We start from the raw sequence: 14,093 nt of genomic DNA, 5'->3' as shown, positions 1-14,093 counted from the left end.
AATGTGTTTCGCTGTTTTCTTCCTCTGTGCAGTACAGAGTGTTCAGCCAAATGGAGCCATGCAAAGGAAAAACATGTGCACATCATCTGTGCTGGGTTGAATCCAATCCACAATAGAATTATTTTAATCATTGCATCCCTTGCTTTTGACAGATCTTTCGATTCAGTTTTCATTTTCACTCCAGCAGAACAGAAAGTCGTCTCAAGGCACTTTACAGGCGTATCGGGGAAAGATAGAACCCAACTTGACCCACAAGAGCAAACACTTTGGAGACGGAGGCGAGGAAAAACTTCCCTTTAACAGGCCGAAACCCTTGGACAGAACCTATGACTCATAGTGGACGGCCATCTGTCTGGACCGACAATAAACCAACTTGTAGTCTTTCCAGGAGGTTCTTATCACCTAAATCTTTCCTTCCACTACAGACAATGCAGAAAGCCCCCCCGGCATGTTTTGACTATATATCGGGTGTTTTCTGCTATCTGGTCTAAACACCCCAACAGAACATTCCTCGTGCTCTTAGGCTGAAGGGATTAAAAAAATTCTTGACAATATAATTAAAAAACTGAATACAAACTCTGCATATTAAACCTTCGTTTGAACAAGAAATTGTGCATTATCTAACCGACAAAAGGCAGTCGAATATGTCTTCAATGGAAATCATTGACATTAAATCATATTCTAAACCATTTAAAGTCACACAGGCACGTCAAAAGTTAATGCTCCTTGTCCTCCTTCAGGGCTGAAAGAAGATATCAGATGGAAACTTTGCCTTGTCGAAAAAGAGAATGCCTTCAGTTAAGAGAGAAGGACAAATGTTTTCTAGGAGCCCAACAGTGTGCAGACGATGCAAACAACATTAACGCTGCTTTAAATGCTGTTTCAAATCAAATCAACCTCAAATATTTCGATGAGAACATGGATCTCTGTCAACATTAAAAGCTCAATCATTCATTTCTCTTATAAGTTCTGCCCTGTTCTTGAAAACTCGATTTTACATGTCCTGAACGACTCTGACGCACTTCCCTGCCACTCCAGACTTCCTCATGCAGTTCCACAGTTCATAAAGCAAATTTTTACAGCGTTTGCACATCAAGGGCTTAAAATAAAAGCTAAAAACCTTTTTTAGTTTTTTTTAAGCGGTGTAGAATTCAAATCTTTATGTATGTGTCTTTCCTGCTTTTCTTGGAGCAGCAGAACTGTTGTGAAAGCGTCTCCCCTCAATCTTCCGCGCCCCTTGAGGCGAGGCTGGAACCGGCTCGAGCCTGATCCACGGCATCCAGCAGGTTCTTGGAGTCGAGCACCAGGCTGTGAGCGGCAGCCAGCATCTGCCGGCGACATTCCTCCTTCAGGGACGTTACGGCATTCTGCTGGGCCAGTCGCATCTTGTTGATCAGCTCGGCTAAATCCTTGTTCAGCAGTTTCTTGGTGCCCTCGATCTGACGGGAGAAGAAGATCACATGATGCAGTAGAAAATGCAAAGTCTGTCCTCTCTGACCTCGTCTCCAAAGCGTCTGACCTTCACTGTCCCTCTTATTGTCTCATTTCTAATCCTGTCCAACCTGGTCTCCGATTATTCACCTCCTTTCTCCCTCACTCAGCACTGTTGACCCGAGGTACCTGAAGTCCTCCACCTTCTTTACGTCTATTCCTTCACTTCACTGTTCTCCCTGGGACCTTCTCATTTACACACATGAACTCTGTTTCGCTCCCGTACAGAAACGTCTGTATAGGATACACCCTTGATCGGTTGCCCACAAATACAACCACAAACCAACGATGTGCTTGAAAAAAAGTCTCTGAAAATTGTCCCATTTCTAGAAGTGTGCTTATTTTGCTAAGAGAATAATGAAGACAAGCAAGTTGACAAATCTGGAAGTGCTTTAAAATAACCAGGACAGTCACAATGTAGCGATGAGTTGTCATTAATGGTGCCTTAAACGCACCCACATTTGCGTGAGGCCTCTACCTCTGTCGTGAGAGCGCTGCTGTGCAGGGCTGGTGTAATCTCATCGACGCTTTGGATCAGATTCCGGAGCGAGATTCCCACCACCTCGGGGGGGGAAGGACGGAGGCAAAGACGTGGGAAGAGGTAAGGACAGGAAGTGGAAGGTGAGAGGGTGAAAGAAAAGAGACAAAAACACTTTAAATATTTATTTGAAGTTGATGCAGTAACTTTTAGTTATGCCTCCATGTTTTTGGCAGGAAGTGTGACACAACAGCGCCCTTCCCTGGACAGTAATATAGCCCACAAACTACAGCCTGTATTTGAAGGTTGGGGTTGCCGTGGCGACCCCTGACGGGACAGGCCGAAGGTACAGTAGACGACCTACAGCACTCGAGTGCATGTGGATTGGTAGAACCAGAGGATAGAGCTCTTCGTAGACATCTTAGTGGTGTCTGCACACTTGCAACGCGGCAGCACGGACCTACTTTTACTGCGGATGGATACTCGGACACAGGCAGCGTGTCGACCTCATTCTTCAGCTGGATCACCTGCTTCACGATTGCCATGACAGCGATGTAGACCTGATCGCACGTGCGGTCGAGCTCAGCAGTTGGCCGAGGCTACGACGATCCAAACAAATTAAAATTAGAGCAGCTCCATATGTCAAATAGATATATATATATACACGTATATATATAAATCTAAATCAGCTTTTCACGCTGTATTCACAGAGCATGTAAAAACAAGTGGGGTGTTATTTTCCTTACCTGCGTGACAGCGGAAGGCATCGGCGGCTTATCTGGCGGCTCTGACGGAGACACAAAGGCTGCCCGTCGGTACGGTTTTGATCGACGCGTTCGTTTTCTGCACATTTGTATCGTATTATGTCAAGATTTTAGCTTCAAAGTGTATTTTCATCATATATAGTCATATTTCAAGGGGCTTCCTGTCTCACCTCATCTGTTTGTCTATCAATCTCCTCCTACCTGTCACTCTCTCTCTCTCTCTCTCTCAACCCAGCTGGTCCAGATGGCCGTCCACTATGAGCCTTGGGTTCTCACCAAGGGTTTCTGCCTGTTAAAGGGGAGTCTTCCTTTGCCTCCATCACCAAAGTTCTTGCTCTTGTGGGTCAAGTTGGGTTCTGTCTTTCCCTGCTACTCCTGTAAAGTCGCCTTGAGATAACTTTCTTTTGTGATCTGGCGCTGCAGATGTAAAATTGAATTGAATTGAATCACCGTGGCAAACAAAAAGGGGCCCAGAGCTGATCCCTGGTGCATCTCACCTCTACACTAAACTCCCCTGTTACTCCTTACTCATGCAGTACCACATTTCCCCTCTAGACACCCTACCATAGATTTTCTCTAGATCTTTGCATCTTAAGCATTAATTGTGAAACATTTTAGATCCATTAAACATTTTCTTTGAGAAAAGCTTCAGTTGAAATGAGGACTTACCGTTTTGGTGAGTTTTTTCATGCGACTGTAACACATAGAGAGGAAAATGTTTTCCTTACGAAGGAAGCGTTCGCTCAAAACCTTGAATTGAGTTACTCTCTACTCCAGAGGTGGGCAAACTTTTTGACTCGCGGGCCACAATAGGTTCTAAAATTTGACAGAGGGGCCGGACCAAGAACAGATGGATGGAGTATTTGTGTGAGCTAATATAAATGACACATGAAAGCTATTGAATTAAAGGATTTGGCCTTTTACAGGTAGCATTACAGGGAAAAGGTCAAATGAATGAGGTTTAATTATACAATTTTATTTAATGATATAATTTGGACAAGTTTGGCGGGCCGGATTAAAAAGACCAACGGGCCGCATATGGCCCCCGGGCCTGGGTTTGCCCATGCCTGCTCTACTCCCTACAGTAACGCATTCTATATATAAATTACTTGAGATTGTTGTTGTTGTCCATACAGGTTATGTGACACAATTACATTCACCATGAAGCACAAAATTTTAAACTCATGAAAATGTTATTTAAGATAACATTACTTCCTTTCCTGTAAACCTTCGTTTCTTATTCTCTTACAACATTGTGTGAAGAAAAAAAATAGGAGCAAATCAGCGCGTGTTCAAATACTTCAACTCTTGTACACACATTTCTGAGGCCATTTAACAGATGGACCAAACTCCATGATGAATATATATATATATATATATATATATATATGATGATGAATGTACCGTGATTTGTGAATCCAGTCGTGCGACGGGATCCTGCAAAAAGACACAAGCAGAGTTTAGACGATGCGGCAAAGATCGATGGCCGTGTTTCAAGTAAGATCTCTTTAGGCCATAGCAAGGCATGATGGGAATACTGTGTGTGTGTGTGTGTGTGTGCGTGGCACCAGGTGTCTCTCCTCCTGCTCGAGCCACAGTTCATCCACCAGCATCTGCTTCCTTTGTCTCTGTAACGTGTCCTCCACTTGTGCTTTTTCTTTGTCCCACATTTGACTGCTATCTCTGTCTGTTATCTACACGCACACGCACACACACACACACACACACACACACACACACACACACTCCCTTGAAATGCTTAACTGGCTAGGAGAAGTCAAAGTAAGAGGCAGATTGGACCGTGGCCAGTGAAACACACCTGTGTGTGCACGGCGGAAGGACGGGGGTTGTCTTGTAGTCTGGATGGCTGTGAGAGAGAGAGAGAGAGAGACGGGGTGTAAATATGACATTTTATTAAAATAAAATCCATGTTTGTTCCGTGGTGCGTGTGCTCGATTTACCTTGGGGGGAGGGTCTGTGAGGCTTTCAGATGCAGATGAGAAGGGACCTAATTTGTCCTGCCAAACATCCACCTGCTGCTCCAGCGCCTCACGGTGGACCTCGCTGTCTTAAGCACACAAACACGGACATCAACTGGGGGGTGTAATAGTGCCATGTGTGTGTGTGTGTGTGTGTGTGTGTGTTATATGGGGTTTTCATATAATGCCTAAAATGAATGAAAAAGAACAAATATGGCTTCTCCTGGGGGCTCCAGCAGGACCTTTGCTGTGCCTCGGACTGCGCTTTCTGGCCGTTTTTGCCTCTCTCCTTCTTTTCCATGGGCGTTGCTGCTCCTTCCGGCCGCTCATGCGGTTCATCTTGTAGCGACGCGTCTCTGTCAGCTGATTGGTCTCGGCGATGTACGCGGTACGGATACTTAGCGGCGCCGCCGCTGTGTTCACATCCCCCAGTAGAGATTCTGATGGTACTTTGTTACTTAGCCTTGGCCAGCAGGAGGTAGCCGAGTCCCCCCCCAGGACTTCATGATCTTCTGTCTCGGGTCAGCTGCTCTGTTCTTGGGGCTTGGTACCCAATCTCAATGTCTGGGAGTGATGAAACCCCCCCCCCCCACTTGACCTGGCATCCTGCCCCCCCTTGCCCTAGGTTGTTTGTATCTCTGAATGCGATTGCAACATTTCTCTGGGATATCTGGCCATTGAGCTAGTAGTTGTTTCTTCCTCAGTGTGGACGTGGGGTTTCGAAGCAACCATTCTTCCCACATTCTCTGCATCTAGAGGTCTCAACATTTACGTTACCACCAGGTTTACCATCCAAACTAGATTTAAAAACTGCGAGTAAGCCGAGTAAAGTTTTCAGCGGCAGCAGAAGAGGAGAAATCCATATGATGTGCACCTCAAGGAGTAGACGAGTCGGCCGAAGGTGGGACGACTCTTTGGCTCGTAGGCCCAGCAGCAAGAGAGCAATGAGTAGATGGTGGGTGGGCAGCGATCTGGCTTGGGGAGTCGAGCCCCCGACTCCAGCTGGTTGATGACCTGTCCATTCTCCAGCCAGAAGAAGGGTTGCCGGGCCACGGAGAAGATCTCCCACACGCACACGCCTATTTGAACACACGCACTTGCAATTCACACCCTCTGAGCAGGTACAGTTCTACTTTACCCCCACTTGGGGGGCAAATATAGTGGGACCTCGGTTGTCGAACATAATTCGTTTCCGTAATACTGTTTGAAAACCGATTTGCACGATTCTGTCTCATTTGCATACCGTATTGGTTGCATTGTCGGGACGGAAGGGGGAAGGGTTATTCCTTTGAAAGGGAGTCCTCCTCCATAGAATGGCTGGGTAACTGTCCTCCTGGGGTTTATTCCCCCTTCTCTTTCTCTTTAGATCAGCTTTCTTAAGAAAAGTCTAAATTGTTACGTTCGCCGTACCAGTGGTGCTACTGCTGCCTTTCGTTGGGTCCATGATTCAGGGCTAAAGAGAACAAAGAGTCTCGGGTTCCCCTCCGCCCCGCTCGGGTGTTCAGACTCCGAAAATCTGTTTGACTTCCGGCGCATTTTAAACTCTGGTCGAAAACCGAGTTGTTCGAGAACCGAGGTTCCACCGTGCAAGAACCGACTCGCCTCGGCTGTACGTGTGCAGCTCACCAAACATCCAGACATCGCTTGCTGCCGTGAAGCGTCTGAAGTTGATGGACTCCGGTGCCATCCATTTGATCGGCAATCGACTGACTGTGGCTGCAAAAAAAGGTTCATCATAGGCTTTTTGGTTTTGGGTTTGCACATGGCATGTTTGTGTCTTTATATAATAATAATAATAATAATAATGCATTGATTTTATATAGCGCTTTTCTGGGTACTCAAAGACGCGATCCCTATATATTAGGGATCGACCGATAATTGGCCGCTTTGACAATCATAATTTGTATCTTCCCTAAAAAAAACATATTGGTTTATCACTTGTGTATGTGTGTGTGTATACAAATATAGGTAGTGCATACCTTTATAATATTCTTGCTCGTCAACGTAACGCGATAGGCCAAAGTCACCAAGCTTGACACACTCAGGAGTCGCCACCAACACATTCCTTACTGCTATATCTCTACCAGAGAAATCACACAGGAACCAGGAAGAAGAAAATACATACCGACAGAAAAACACTATGTAGTACCAGATCACATGTGAAGTACTGAATCTGTAGAAATAGTGAATCAGGGCTGCCATATGTAGGAATCATAGACTTCCTTTATTTATTTATTCATTTATTTGAATAAAACCACAATTAAAAAAGTTGCTGAAAGTCTGCTCTAAGGTTTAAATTAGCACACGAGGCTCGGCTACCTGTGCACCATGTTGAGTCCCTCCAGGTAAGACAAGGCTTTGCAGATTTGAAGACAGTAGACGATTAATGTCGCAGTCGTCAGAAGGTGCTGCTGCTCCACCAGATAATTCCCCAGCTTTTAAAATAAACAAACAGAAAACGCGCAGGATAGTTTACAGTCGATTGTTGCTTCTGCTTTTTTTTAAATTGAGTTTAGTTTTCCAGATCAATTTTAAGAATTTTGAGCGATTACAGGTTTGTTAGATCGAGTAATGATTTCTATCGGTGTTTAACTCAAATTGTTTTTCAATTTTGAGCACCAAAAGTGTTTAATCCTTAAAGTTTATAAAAGTACAAAAAAGTAGTGTTTTCCCGTTGTAATAGTTGGTGATCATCCTCTGTGTACGGTTTATCGGTACTTCTGTAACGCTCAGCATTTAATCCTTTATAAAAATTGTATTGATAAAATTGTATTAGCGCCACATTTGACCAGAATTTTTTCGAATGATCGAGATTCCTTTTAAGCTGTTGTGTTCAGTTGTAATTTCAAGCTATGTTGTTGTTGTTGTGTTAAACACGCACACGCACACGCACACGCACACGCACACACAGACACAGACACACACCTCTCCGTGCTCGTAGAGCTCCATCACTATCCAGACCGGCTCAGAATCAATGACTCCAATCAGACTGACGATGTGAGGGTGATTCAGATTTTTCATCAAGCCTGCAACAGATCAAAAATATCACATTTTATGTCTTCTCTATTTCAACCAGTGTCTTGCTGCTTGAATTTTATTATTAACTCTTTGAGTGCCATTGATGTTTTTTTTGCAAATGTTCTGATAATCACTTCATAAACTTACCGGCTTCACTAAGAAACTTCTCCTTGACATCAGCTGAGCAGGCCTTACAGGTCTTGACGGCCACAGAGAGTCGCTCTCCGGTCTTCACACACACACACACACACACACACACACACATTAACAGTGAGTTCAGAGCGTTTTGAGGTGCTGAAACATTGTAAACAGTTTGTTTGAATTTGCAGTGTGATTTTTTTGTTTTGTTTTTCAGAATGACCTCTGATGATGCCAAGGTCGACTCACTTGGGTTTTGTGGAATCCGGTGTAAACCTCTCCAAAGAACCCTTCGCCCAGAACCTGACCGAGAACAACGTCGTCCCTGGAGATTCTGTACTTATCTGGATATGCAAACGTAAGAGAGACAGAAGCGCACGTTATTCCAGAATAATGGACACGTCTCGTTGGGCGGCTTGGCCGGAAGTAGGACCTGACCCAGAAGCAGGGAGGTTTTTGGGGATCCAGAATCAAGGATCTCTTCTGGATCATCACCAGAACGGAAATAAATGTAAATATAAAAAAAAATCTTACCTTCAGAGTTTGCTCTGCTCTCTGGAATCTCCGCATAAATGTCTGACCCTGAAGTTAAGAAAAAAAGTCTTTGCTTTTCTTTTTTCTGTCGTTAAAGCCATAACCAAACAGGAAAAAAATAAATGCTGACACACTATCAATTTTAATTACATTAAATTAACATAACACCCAAACCTTTATCACGACCACTGGAACCAGCGCTGGAAGAAAAGGAGACACTGTTTTCAGAATAATTCCTTCAAGCAAGTTTAAAAATTCCAACTAAACAGGATCATTTTTTCAGCTGTCCTTGTTTGTTTTATTCTTTATTTGTCTTGGTGGTTTCGGTTTTGACTTTCACAGTCATATTTTTCCACACTCACTGTTCAGGGATTTCGGGGAGTTTCGGTCTCGTTTCCCGCCCTGAAAGAATTCAACATTTAATTAAGTCATTTGATAAGGTTTAGTAATGAGATTAAACACTTTCCTTTTTTTTTTTAACATAAGAGTTCAAGGGTTAAATTTACCTTTGCTTGAATGGCTAATGAGCAAACTCTCAGAGCTGCCGTTCAGCCGGCAGTAGCCATCGATCAGGTTGGCCATGTTTTCCGCCACAGCCAGAGACGAGGTTTTCACAGCGAGCGGCTGAAGTGTTGGAGCAACGAGTTATTCGGTTTCAGCCTCACAAACTTATTCTCAATCGACTGTTAAAAGCCTCATTTAGAGGATTCTTAGTGCGTTGGAAAGGCAACCTGAGCGGGGGTGGGGGGCTGTTCAGGTTGGGGGAGCCCCATCAAAACGCAGTCACTTAGATTACAATCTCTCTATGTTCAAGACTAGACTAAAGACTTTGCTTTCTTTAGTCTAGTCTTGTCCAGCAGCCTATACTGTGTGTTACTTTATGTTCTTGTCTCTCTATCACTCTCTAGCCATGTCTTTGTCTTTAACTCTCCTACCTGTCTCTGTCTTAAAGGGAAGTCTTTCCTTGCCTCTGTCTTTTGAACGCTGTCTCTCTCTCTCTCCTTCTCAACCCAGCCGGTCCAGACAGATGGCCCGTCCACTATGGGTCTTAGGTTCTGTCCAAGGGTTTCTGCCTGTTAAAGGGAAGTCTTTCCTTGCCTCCCTCGCCAAAGTGCTTGCTCTTGTGTGTCAAGTTTGGTTCTGTGTTTCCCTGCTACTCCAGTAAAGTGCCTTGAGAAAACTTTCTGTTGTGATCTGGCGCTATAGAAAATAAAAACAAATTGTAGGAGTGTGTTTTCAGATAGTTGGTAAGATCCAATCTTTTTCAGTTGTATCAGAAAACGATGATACAACTGTTTGGATGTGAAACTCCAGAAATGATTTGTGGAGTTAGACCCCATTGGCATCGGGGTAATGACTGGAATCATTGTTTGTTGGCTTCAGCTTCATATTCCACGCATGAATAAGAATACTTCTAGAAGTACATACCTGTTTGGCTCCATCTATCTGCACAGTGAGGAGAGCGTGACCGTCGCTGTCTGCAAAGCAGGAGATGCTGCACACCTGGAAAGGAGTAGCTAAACAGATGGTCTGCAAAAATGAGCATTATAAGTAGCTGTAAATAAGATTTATAACAAGAAGCCTTCAACAAAATGTGAGGAACGGAGCTCACGGTGGCGTTTTCAGTCCGCTGACTAATGCCGTCGGAGCCGATGACCAGGTCGATCGATAGATTCCAGCCGTGCTGTAGACACACAAGACATGACTGAACACAGCTCGACAAAGTCATTTCACACTCGTGCACAAGCCCCAACTCACCACCAGCTGGCACGTAAAGCTCTCTTGCATGAAGTTGTAGCACTGAGCCAGGGTGGCGAAGAAACGGTTCACGCACTGGTCCTGCTTCAGGGCGGCGTAGCCCTGGAACGTCTGCTGGATCAGCCGACGCAACTGCTTCGGCTGCGGCGTTACGCCAAACGAAAAAAAGGTGATCCTCGAATGAGTAACGGACAAAGTGGACATTCGATAAAAAGATGGCAGGCGGCTGCTTCGCCCTTGTTCTGCGCTCTACCTTCATGCGGTTTATCAGCTCTCTGGGGAAGAACAGGTCCAAGCCCACATCCTTCCTAGTAGAATGAAGTCAGACCGGAACGATGAAATAATATATATATAATATATAAAGTATACCCACTTGCTCATGGGTTGATGTATTTGCTTAAATGTCAAATATGACAAAGATGTTTTTTTTTACTGCAATGAACAAGAGATGTTGAGACTTTTTACTTTCTTATTTAAAATTCATGATGTGTCATGTTTGGGTTTGCTAATGGTACAAGTATGTAAAGTAATACAATTAAAAAAAGAAATGTTTTGCAAGCATAGGCAAACTACGGCCCCCAGGCCATATGCGGCCCTTTGGGCTTTTTAATCCGGCCCCGCTGAACTTGACCAAATTATATAATTAACTGAAGTTTTATTCTAATTTAACCTTATTCATTTGACCTTTTCCCCGTAATGCTGCCTGTAAAAGGCCAAATCCTTTCATGTAATGGCTTTTACACGTCGTTTATATTAGTTCACACAAACACTCCGTCCAGCTGTTCCTGGCCCGGCCCCTCAATCGACTTTACCAGTCAGCACCACCAATGTCTGGACACCTTACCACACCTTCAACTCACTCTAATAGGTCGAAATTGTGCTTTTTCTCCAGTCCATTTGGATTCATATCTTTGTAAAATCTCCTGCAAACACAAGAAAAGAACCAAAAATATTTTTTAAAACCTTTAAAAATCAACAATTGATAAAAACTAAAAACATTTTAGAACGTGTCTACGCCTGCAGAACTTGTGTATTGCCTTATTTCCAGACAGCCGAGCTGCAGCGCCATCCCATCACTGACTTTTGAGGCGTACTGCTGCATGTAGTCACTTCGGACCTGCGGATAAACGCACAGGCGTAATTCCTTCATTGTAGTCACATAGAACAGAACATAAAGGAAGAGTTAGTCTAAAAATCAAAGTACTAGACTAATGAAAATGGGGTTAGGATAGGCCTGAAAATATTTGAGCTGCAGAAAAGTCTTGTTTCGAAACTCTCTTTACCAAAAACACAAAAAAAACTTTTCCAAGAACTGATGCCTGCAGAAATTATAAGCTTCCATTTCCCTCGTCTTGCAGCAAATGCACACACGTCAAATGTAATTGATCTTCTTCAGAAGCCTGATGAGGCTCTAGCTTTAGAGGAATATGAATATTAAAGTATATAAATAAATATGGGATCCTGGTATTTTTGTAGACTTGCATTACACTTTAAACTTTTAAGAGGTCATTTTAAATTTGGTTTTGGTTGTAGTAAAAAAAAAAACTTCTTCAGTTCTTGAGGGATGTTTGTGGAAGTATATGTGTGTGTGTGTGTGTGTGTGTGTGTGTGTGTGTGTGGCCCTGCGATGAACTGGCGGCACAGATGGGATTGGAACTCAATACCTTCTTGAAAAGCGAAAATGCATCCGCTCATGTTACTGACCTGAAGGTAAAAGTAGAGCATAGTTGTTCTGTCATCTTTGAATTTCTCCAAGAAGTCCGATGGGATGTATCTGATTCTCAGATCATATCTGGACAGAAACATTTCACACTTAGCTCTCTCTCTCTCTCTCTCTCTCGCTCTGATGGACTAATATTTTGTACATGCTAAGAGTTGAGCTCTATTTTGCCAAATACAGTATGGCAAAATTCAGAGGTTTATACTGTGTGTTGTATACAGGGGGCGTCGACTTACAATCACAATTGGTTCCGAGCGTTTTGTCGTTAATTATGTTATAGTTATAGGAAGGAATATTCTGCGGGGCTTGGAAAATCGGGAAAATACACAAAAACTGGGGTACTCTGCGTATAACTCCTGGCACTCAACGAGTTAATTGGAGAGACTTTTTTTTTTTCCTCGAAGGTGGTTTGAATCCTAAATGTGCGTAAGACAAGCATGAACCACCGACCTCCATTCAGCTTCTAGATGCTGCTGCTCGTAACGCTGGGTTAGCTCAGACACAGGCAGGTGTGGGTGGAGCCAGTGAACCGCCGACGACTTGAGGTGCTTGAGGAGAAGGCCGTAGCAAAGTGTGTGTTTTATATCTGGACCGACGCAGCCACTGGACAGAACCAGATCCAAGATGGCCTGTGATGGAATTAATAAGAACGCAAAAAGTATCTCAGAAAAAAAACGATTGTCGTCTCTCCCACCCGGGCGGTCTGGAAGAGGACTCAAGCTTGAGGGAGACGCCGCACCGCCCGGGTGGGTCAGACACCCAACGCTTGTACTATCATTGCATACAGTGGAACTTTGGTTCTCAAACGTAATTCATTCATATTGTTTGAAAACTCTAATAATAATAAGACAAGCGAACGAAGGCGGCGTCGACCCGAGTCGGTTCAGTTTGAGTCGACCGGCCGCTTTGTTCTCTTTAATGCTTCCTCATGGGTCCAAAGAAAGGCAGCAGTATAATCCTACTGGAAAAGAAAACGGGGAAAGCAGCGCTAACTGTTGAATTAAAGAAGGAAATAATCGGCAAATTTGAAAATGGCATCCATTTTTGGAACGGTATGGAAAAATATGACGATTTTGACTTTTCTTAAAGGTCCCACATTATGAAAATCTCACTTTTCCCATGTTTCTACACTATTATGGTGATTTTGGGTCCTTATCAACCCAAAAACATCTAAATAAACCATCAAGTGAATCCTGTCTAGTTTGAGTTGGTCTGAAATCAAGTACAGAAACTCTTCTGGCAGAAATCTTCGTTAACGGCACATTGTTAGAACGTGCACAAGATATGTGTGCACGTGAACGCGCATTCATTGCACGCACGCAATGAACTTGGTTTCGGTTTCAGAGGCTTTTGAGACAGAAAAGAGGGGCGCTGTCCTGCAGCATCTATTTTTCTATTTTGACCAAAGACTGTCACAGATATTTCATAGAAGTGTTTGAGAACTGCGTCAACTTGTTCTGCTTTATGTGTTATCTGCTGTTTAGACACACGTAGTTACGTATTAATAGAACTGTAGGCATGCGAATGGGCTTTTATCTGGTGCTTAGCAACGGATTCATCGAGTTTACATTATTCCCTATGGGAAATAGAGCTCTCGGTTTTCGAACAAAGTTACGGAACAAATGCTCGAGAACCGAGGTTCCACTTGGGTCAGGTCTCATCCCTGTTGCTCTGTCACTGAAACATGACCTACCTCCACCGTCCAACTCTCTTCACAGCGGACCAGTTTGAAGTTCTTTCCCAGATTGGAGCTGTTGCTAAGGAAACATACTTTGATGATCTTTACTGGGAAGACGCTGTCTCTGCTGAGACGAGCCTTGGGAGACTCATCTGGAGAATCGGACTGGCTAGTCGGAGACATGCTCCTCCAGGACAAGGTGCTGGTGTCTCCTGACATAGCAAACTCAGACACACTCAACACGTGCACATACAGAGCGCCGTTTCATTTCCATCTCCTCAAACACACAATTACGTTAAAGCACAGACACGAAGGGATGCTGGGAGAGACGGGATTTACGCTCGCATCTCAAAGGAACCTTCGATTTCTTCACGATGGTGTTACTCACCGAGGACAAGTAAATCCCTGCGAAACAAAAACAAAAGAAATACTTTAGAAGGCAACTTGGAATACAAGTTGGTAGTTGTTTGGAGCACACTCATTTGAAACTGCGCCCTGAAGAAGAACCTCAGCTATAAACGAAAGAGGAAACAGT

The 14,093-nt window shown here is 43.9% G+C and overlaps 1 protein-coding gene across 1 annotated transcript; it reads right to left on the bottom strand.

The window, feature by feature from the left end:
- Positions 1-122: 122 nt before the first annotated feature.
- Positions 123-13,777, bottom strand: LOC137912140 (protein-tyrosine kinase 2-beta-like). The gene is made up of 29 exons (XM_068756490.1): positions 13,574-13,777; positions 12,331-12,509; positions 11,865-11,952; positions 11,198-11,277; positions 11,021-11,083; positions 10,414-10,468; positions 10,161-10,301; positions 10,015-10,086; positions 9,831-9,932; positions 8,909-9,026; positions 8,765-8,804; positions 8,571-8,602; positions 8,403-8,450; positions 8,118-8,212; positions 7,878-7,959; positions 7,638-7,738; positions 7,032-7,147; positions 6,692-6,792; positions 6,339-6,428; positions 5,587-5,791; positions 4,695-4,797; positions 4,553-4,600; positions 4,302-4,427; positions 4,138-4,170; positions 3,403-3,427; positions 2,716-2,774; positions 2,434-2,568; positions 1,970-2,053; positions 123-1,439 (listed from the first exon to the last, which is right to left on the bottom strand). Exons 1-29 carry the CDS (start codon positions 13,775-13,777, stop codon positions 1,221-1,223), a joined length of 2,844 nt encoding a protein of 947 aa, XP_068612591.1. The 3' UTR covers positions 123-1,220.
- Between the last annotated feature and the right edge of the window lie 316 nt (positions 13,778-14,093).

Source organism: Brachionichthys hirsutus, chromosome 24 (assembly GCF_040956055.1).
Source record: "Brachionichthys hirsutus isolate HB-005 chromosome 24, CSIRO-AGI_Bhir_v1, whole genome shotgun sequence".
Classification (NCBI taxonomy): Eukaryota; Metazoa; Chordata; class Actinopteri; order Lophiiformes; family Brachionichthyidae; genus Brachionichthys; species Brachionichthys hirsutus.
Note: the sequence above shows the minus strand (reverse complement) of the source record. Positions and strands in the feature narration are given on the sequence as shown.

What these genes read in the sequence shown, in the direction of transcription:
- LOC137912140 (XM_068756490.1), bottom strand. Translation starts at nt 13,777, where the DNA reads ATGTCAGGAGACACCAGCACCTTGTCCTGGAGGAGCATGTCTCCGACT. An exon ending in CCGGATTCCACAAAACCCAA is followed by an intron (nt 7,960 to 8,117) that starts GTGAGTCGACCT and finishes GTGTGTGTGAAG; the next exon opens with ACCGGAGAGCGACTCTCTGT. An exon ending in GAAGTTTCTTAGTGAAGCCG is followed by an intron (nt 7,739 to 7,877) that starts GTAAGTTTATGA and finishes GATCTGTTGCAG; the next exon opens with GCTTGATGAAAAATCTGAAT.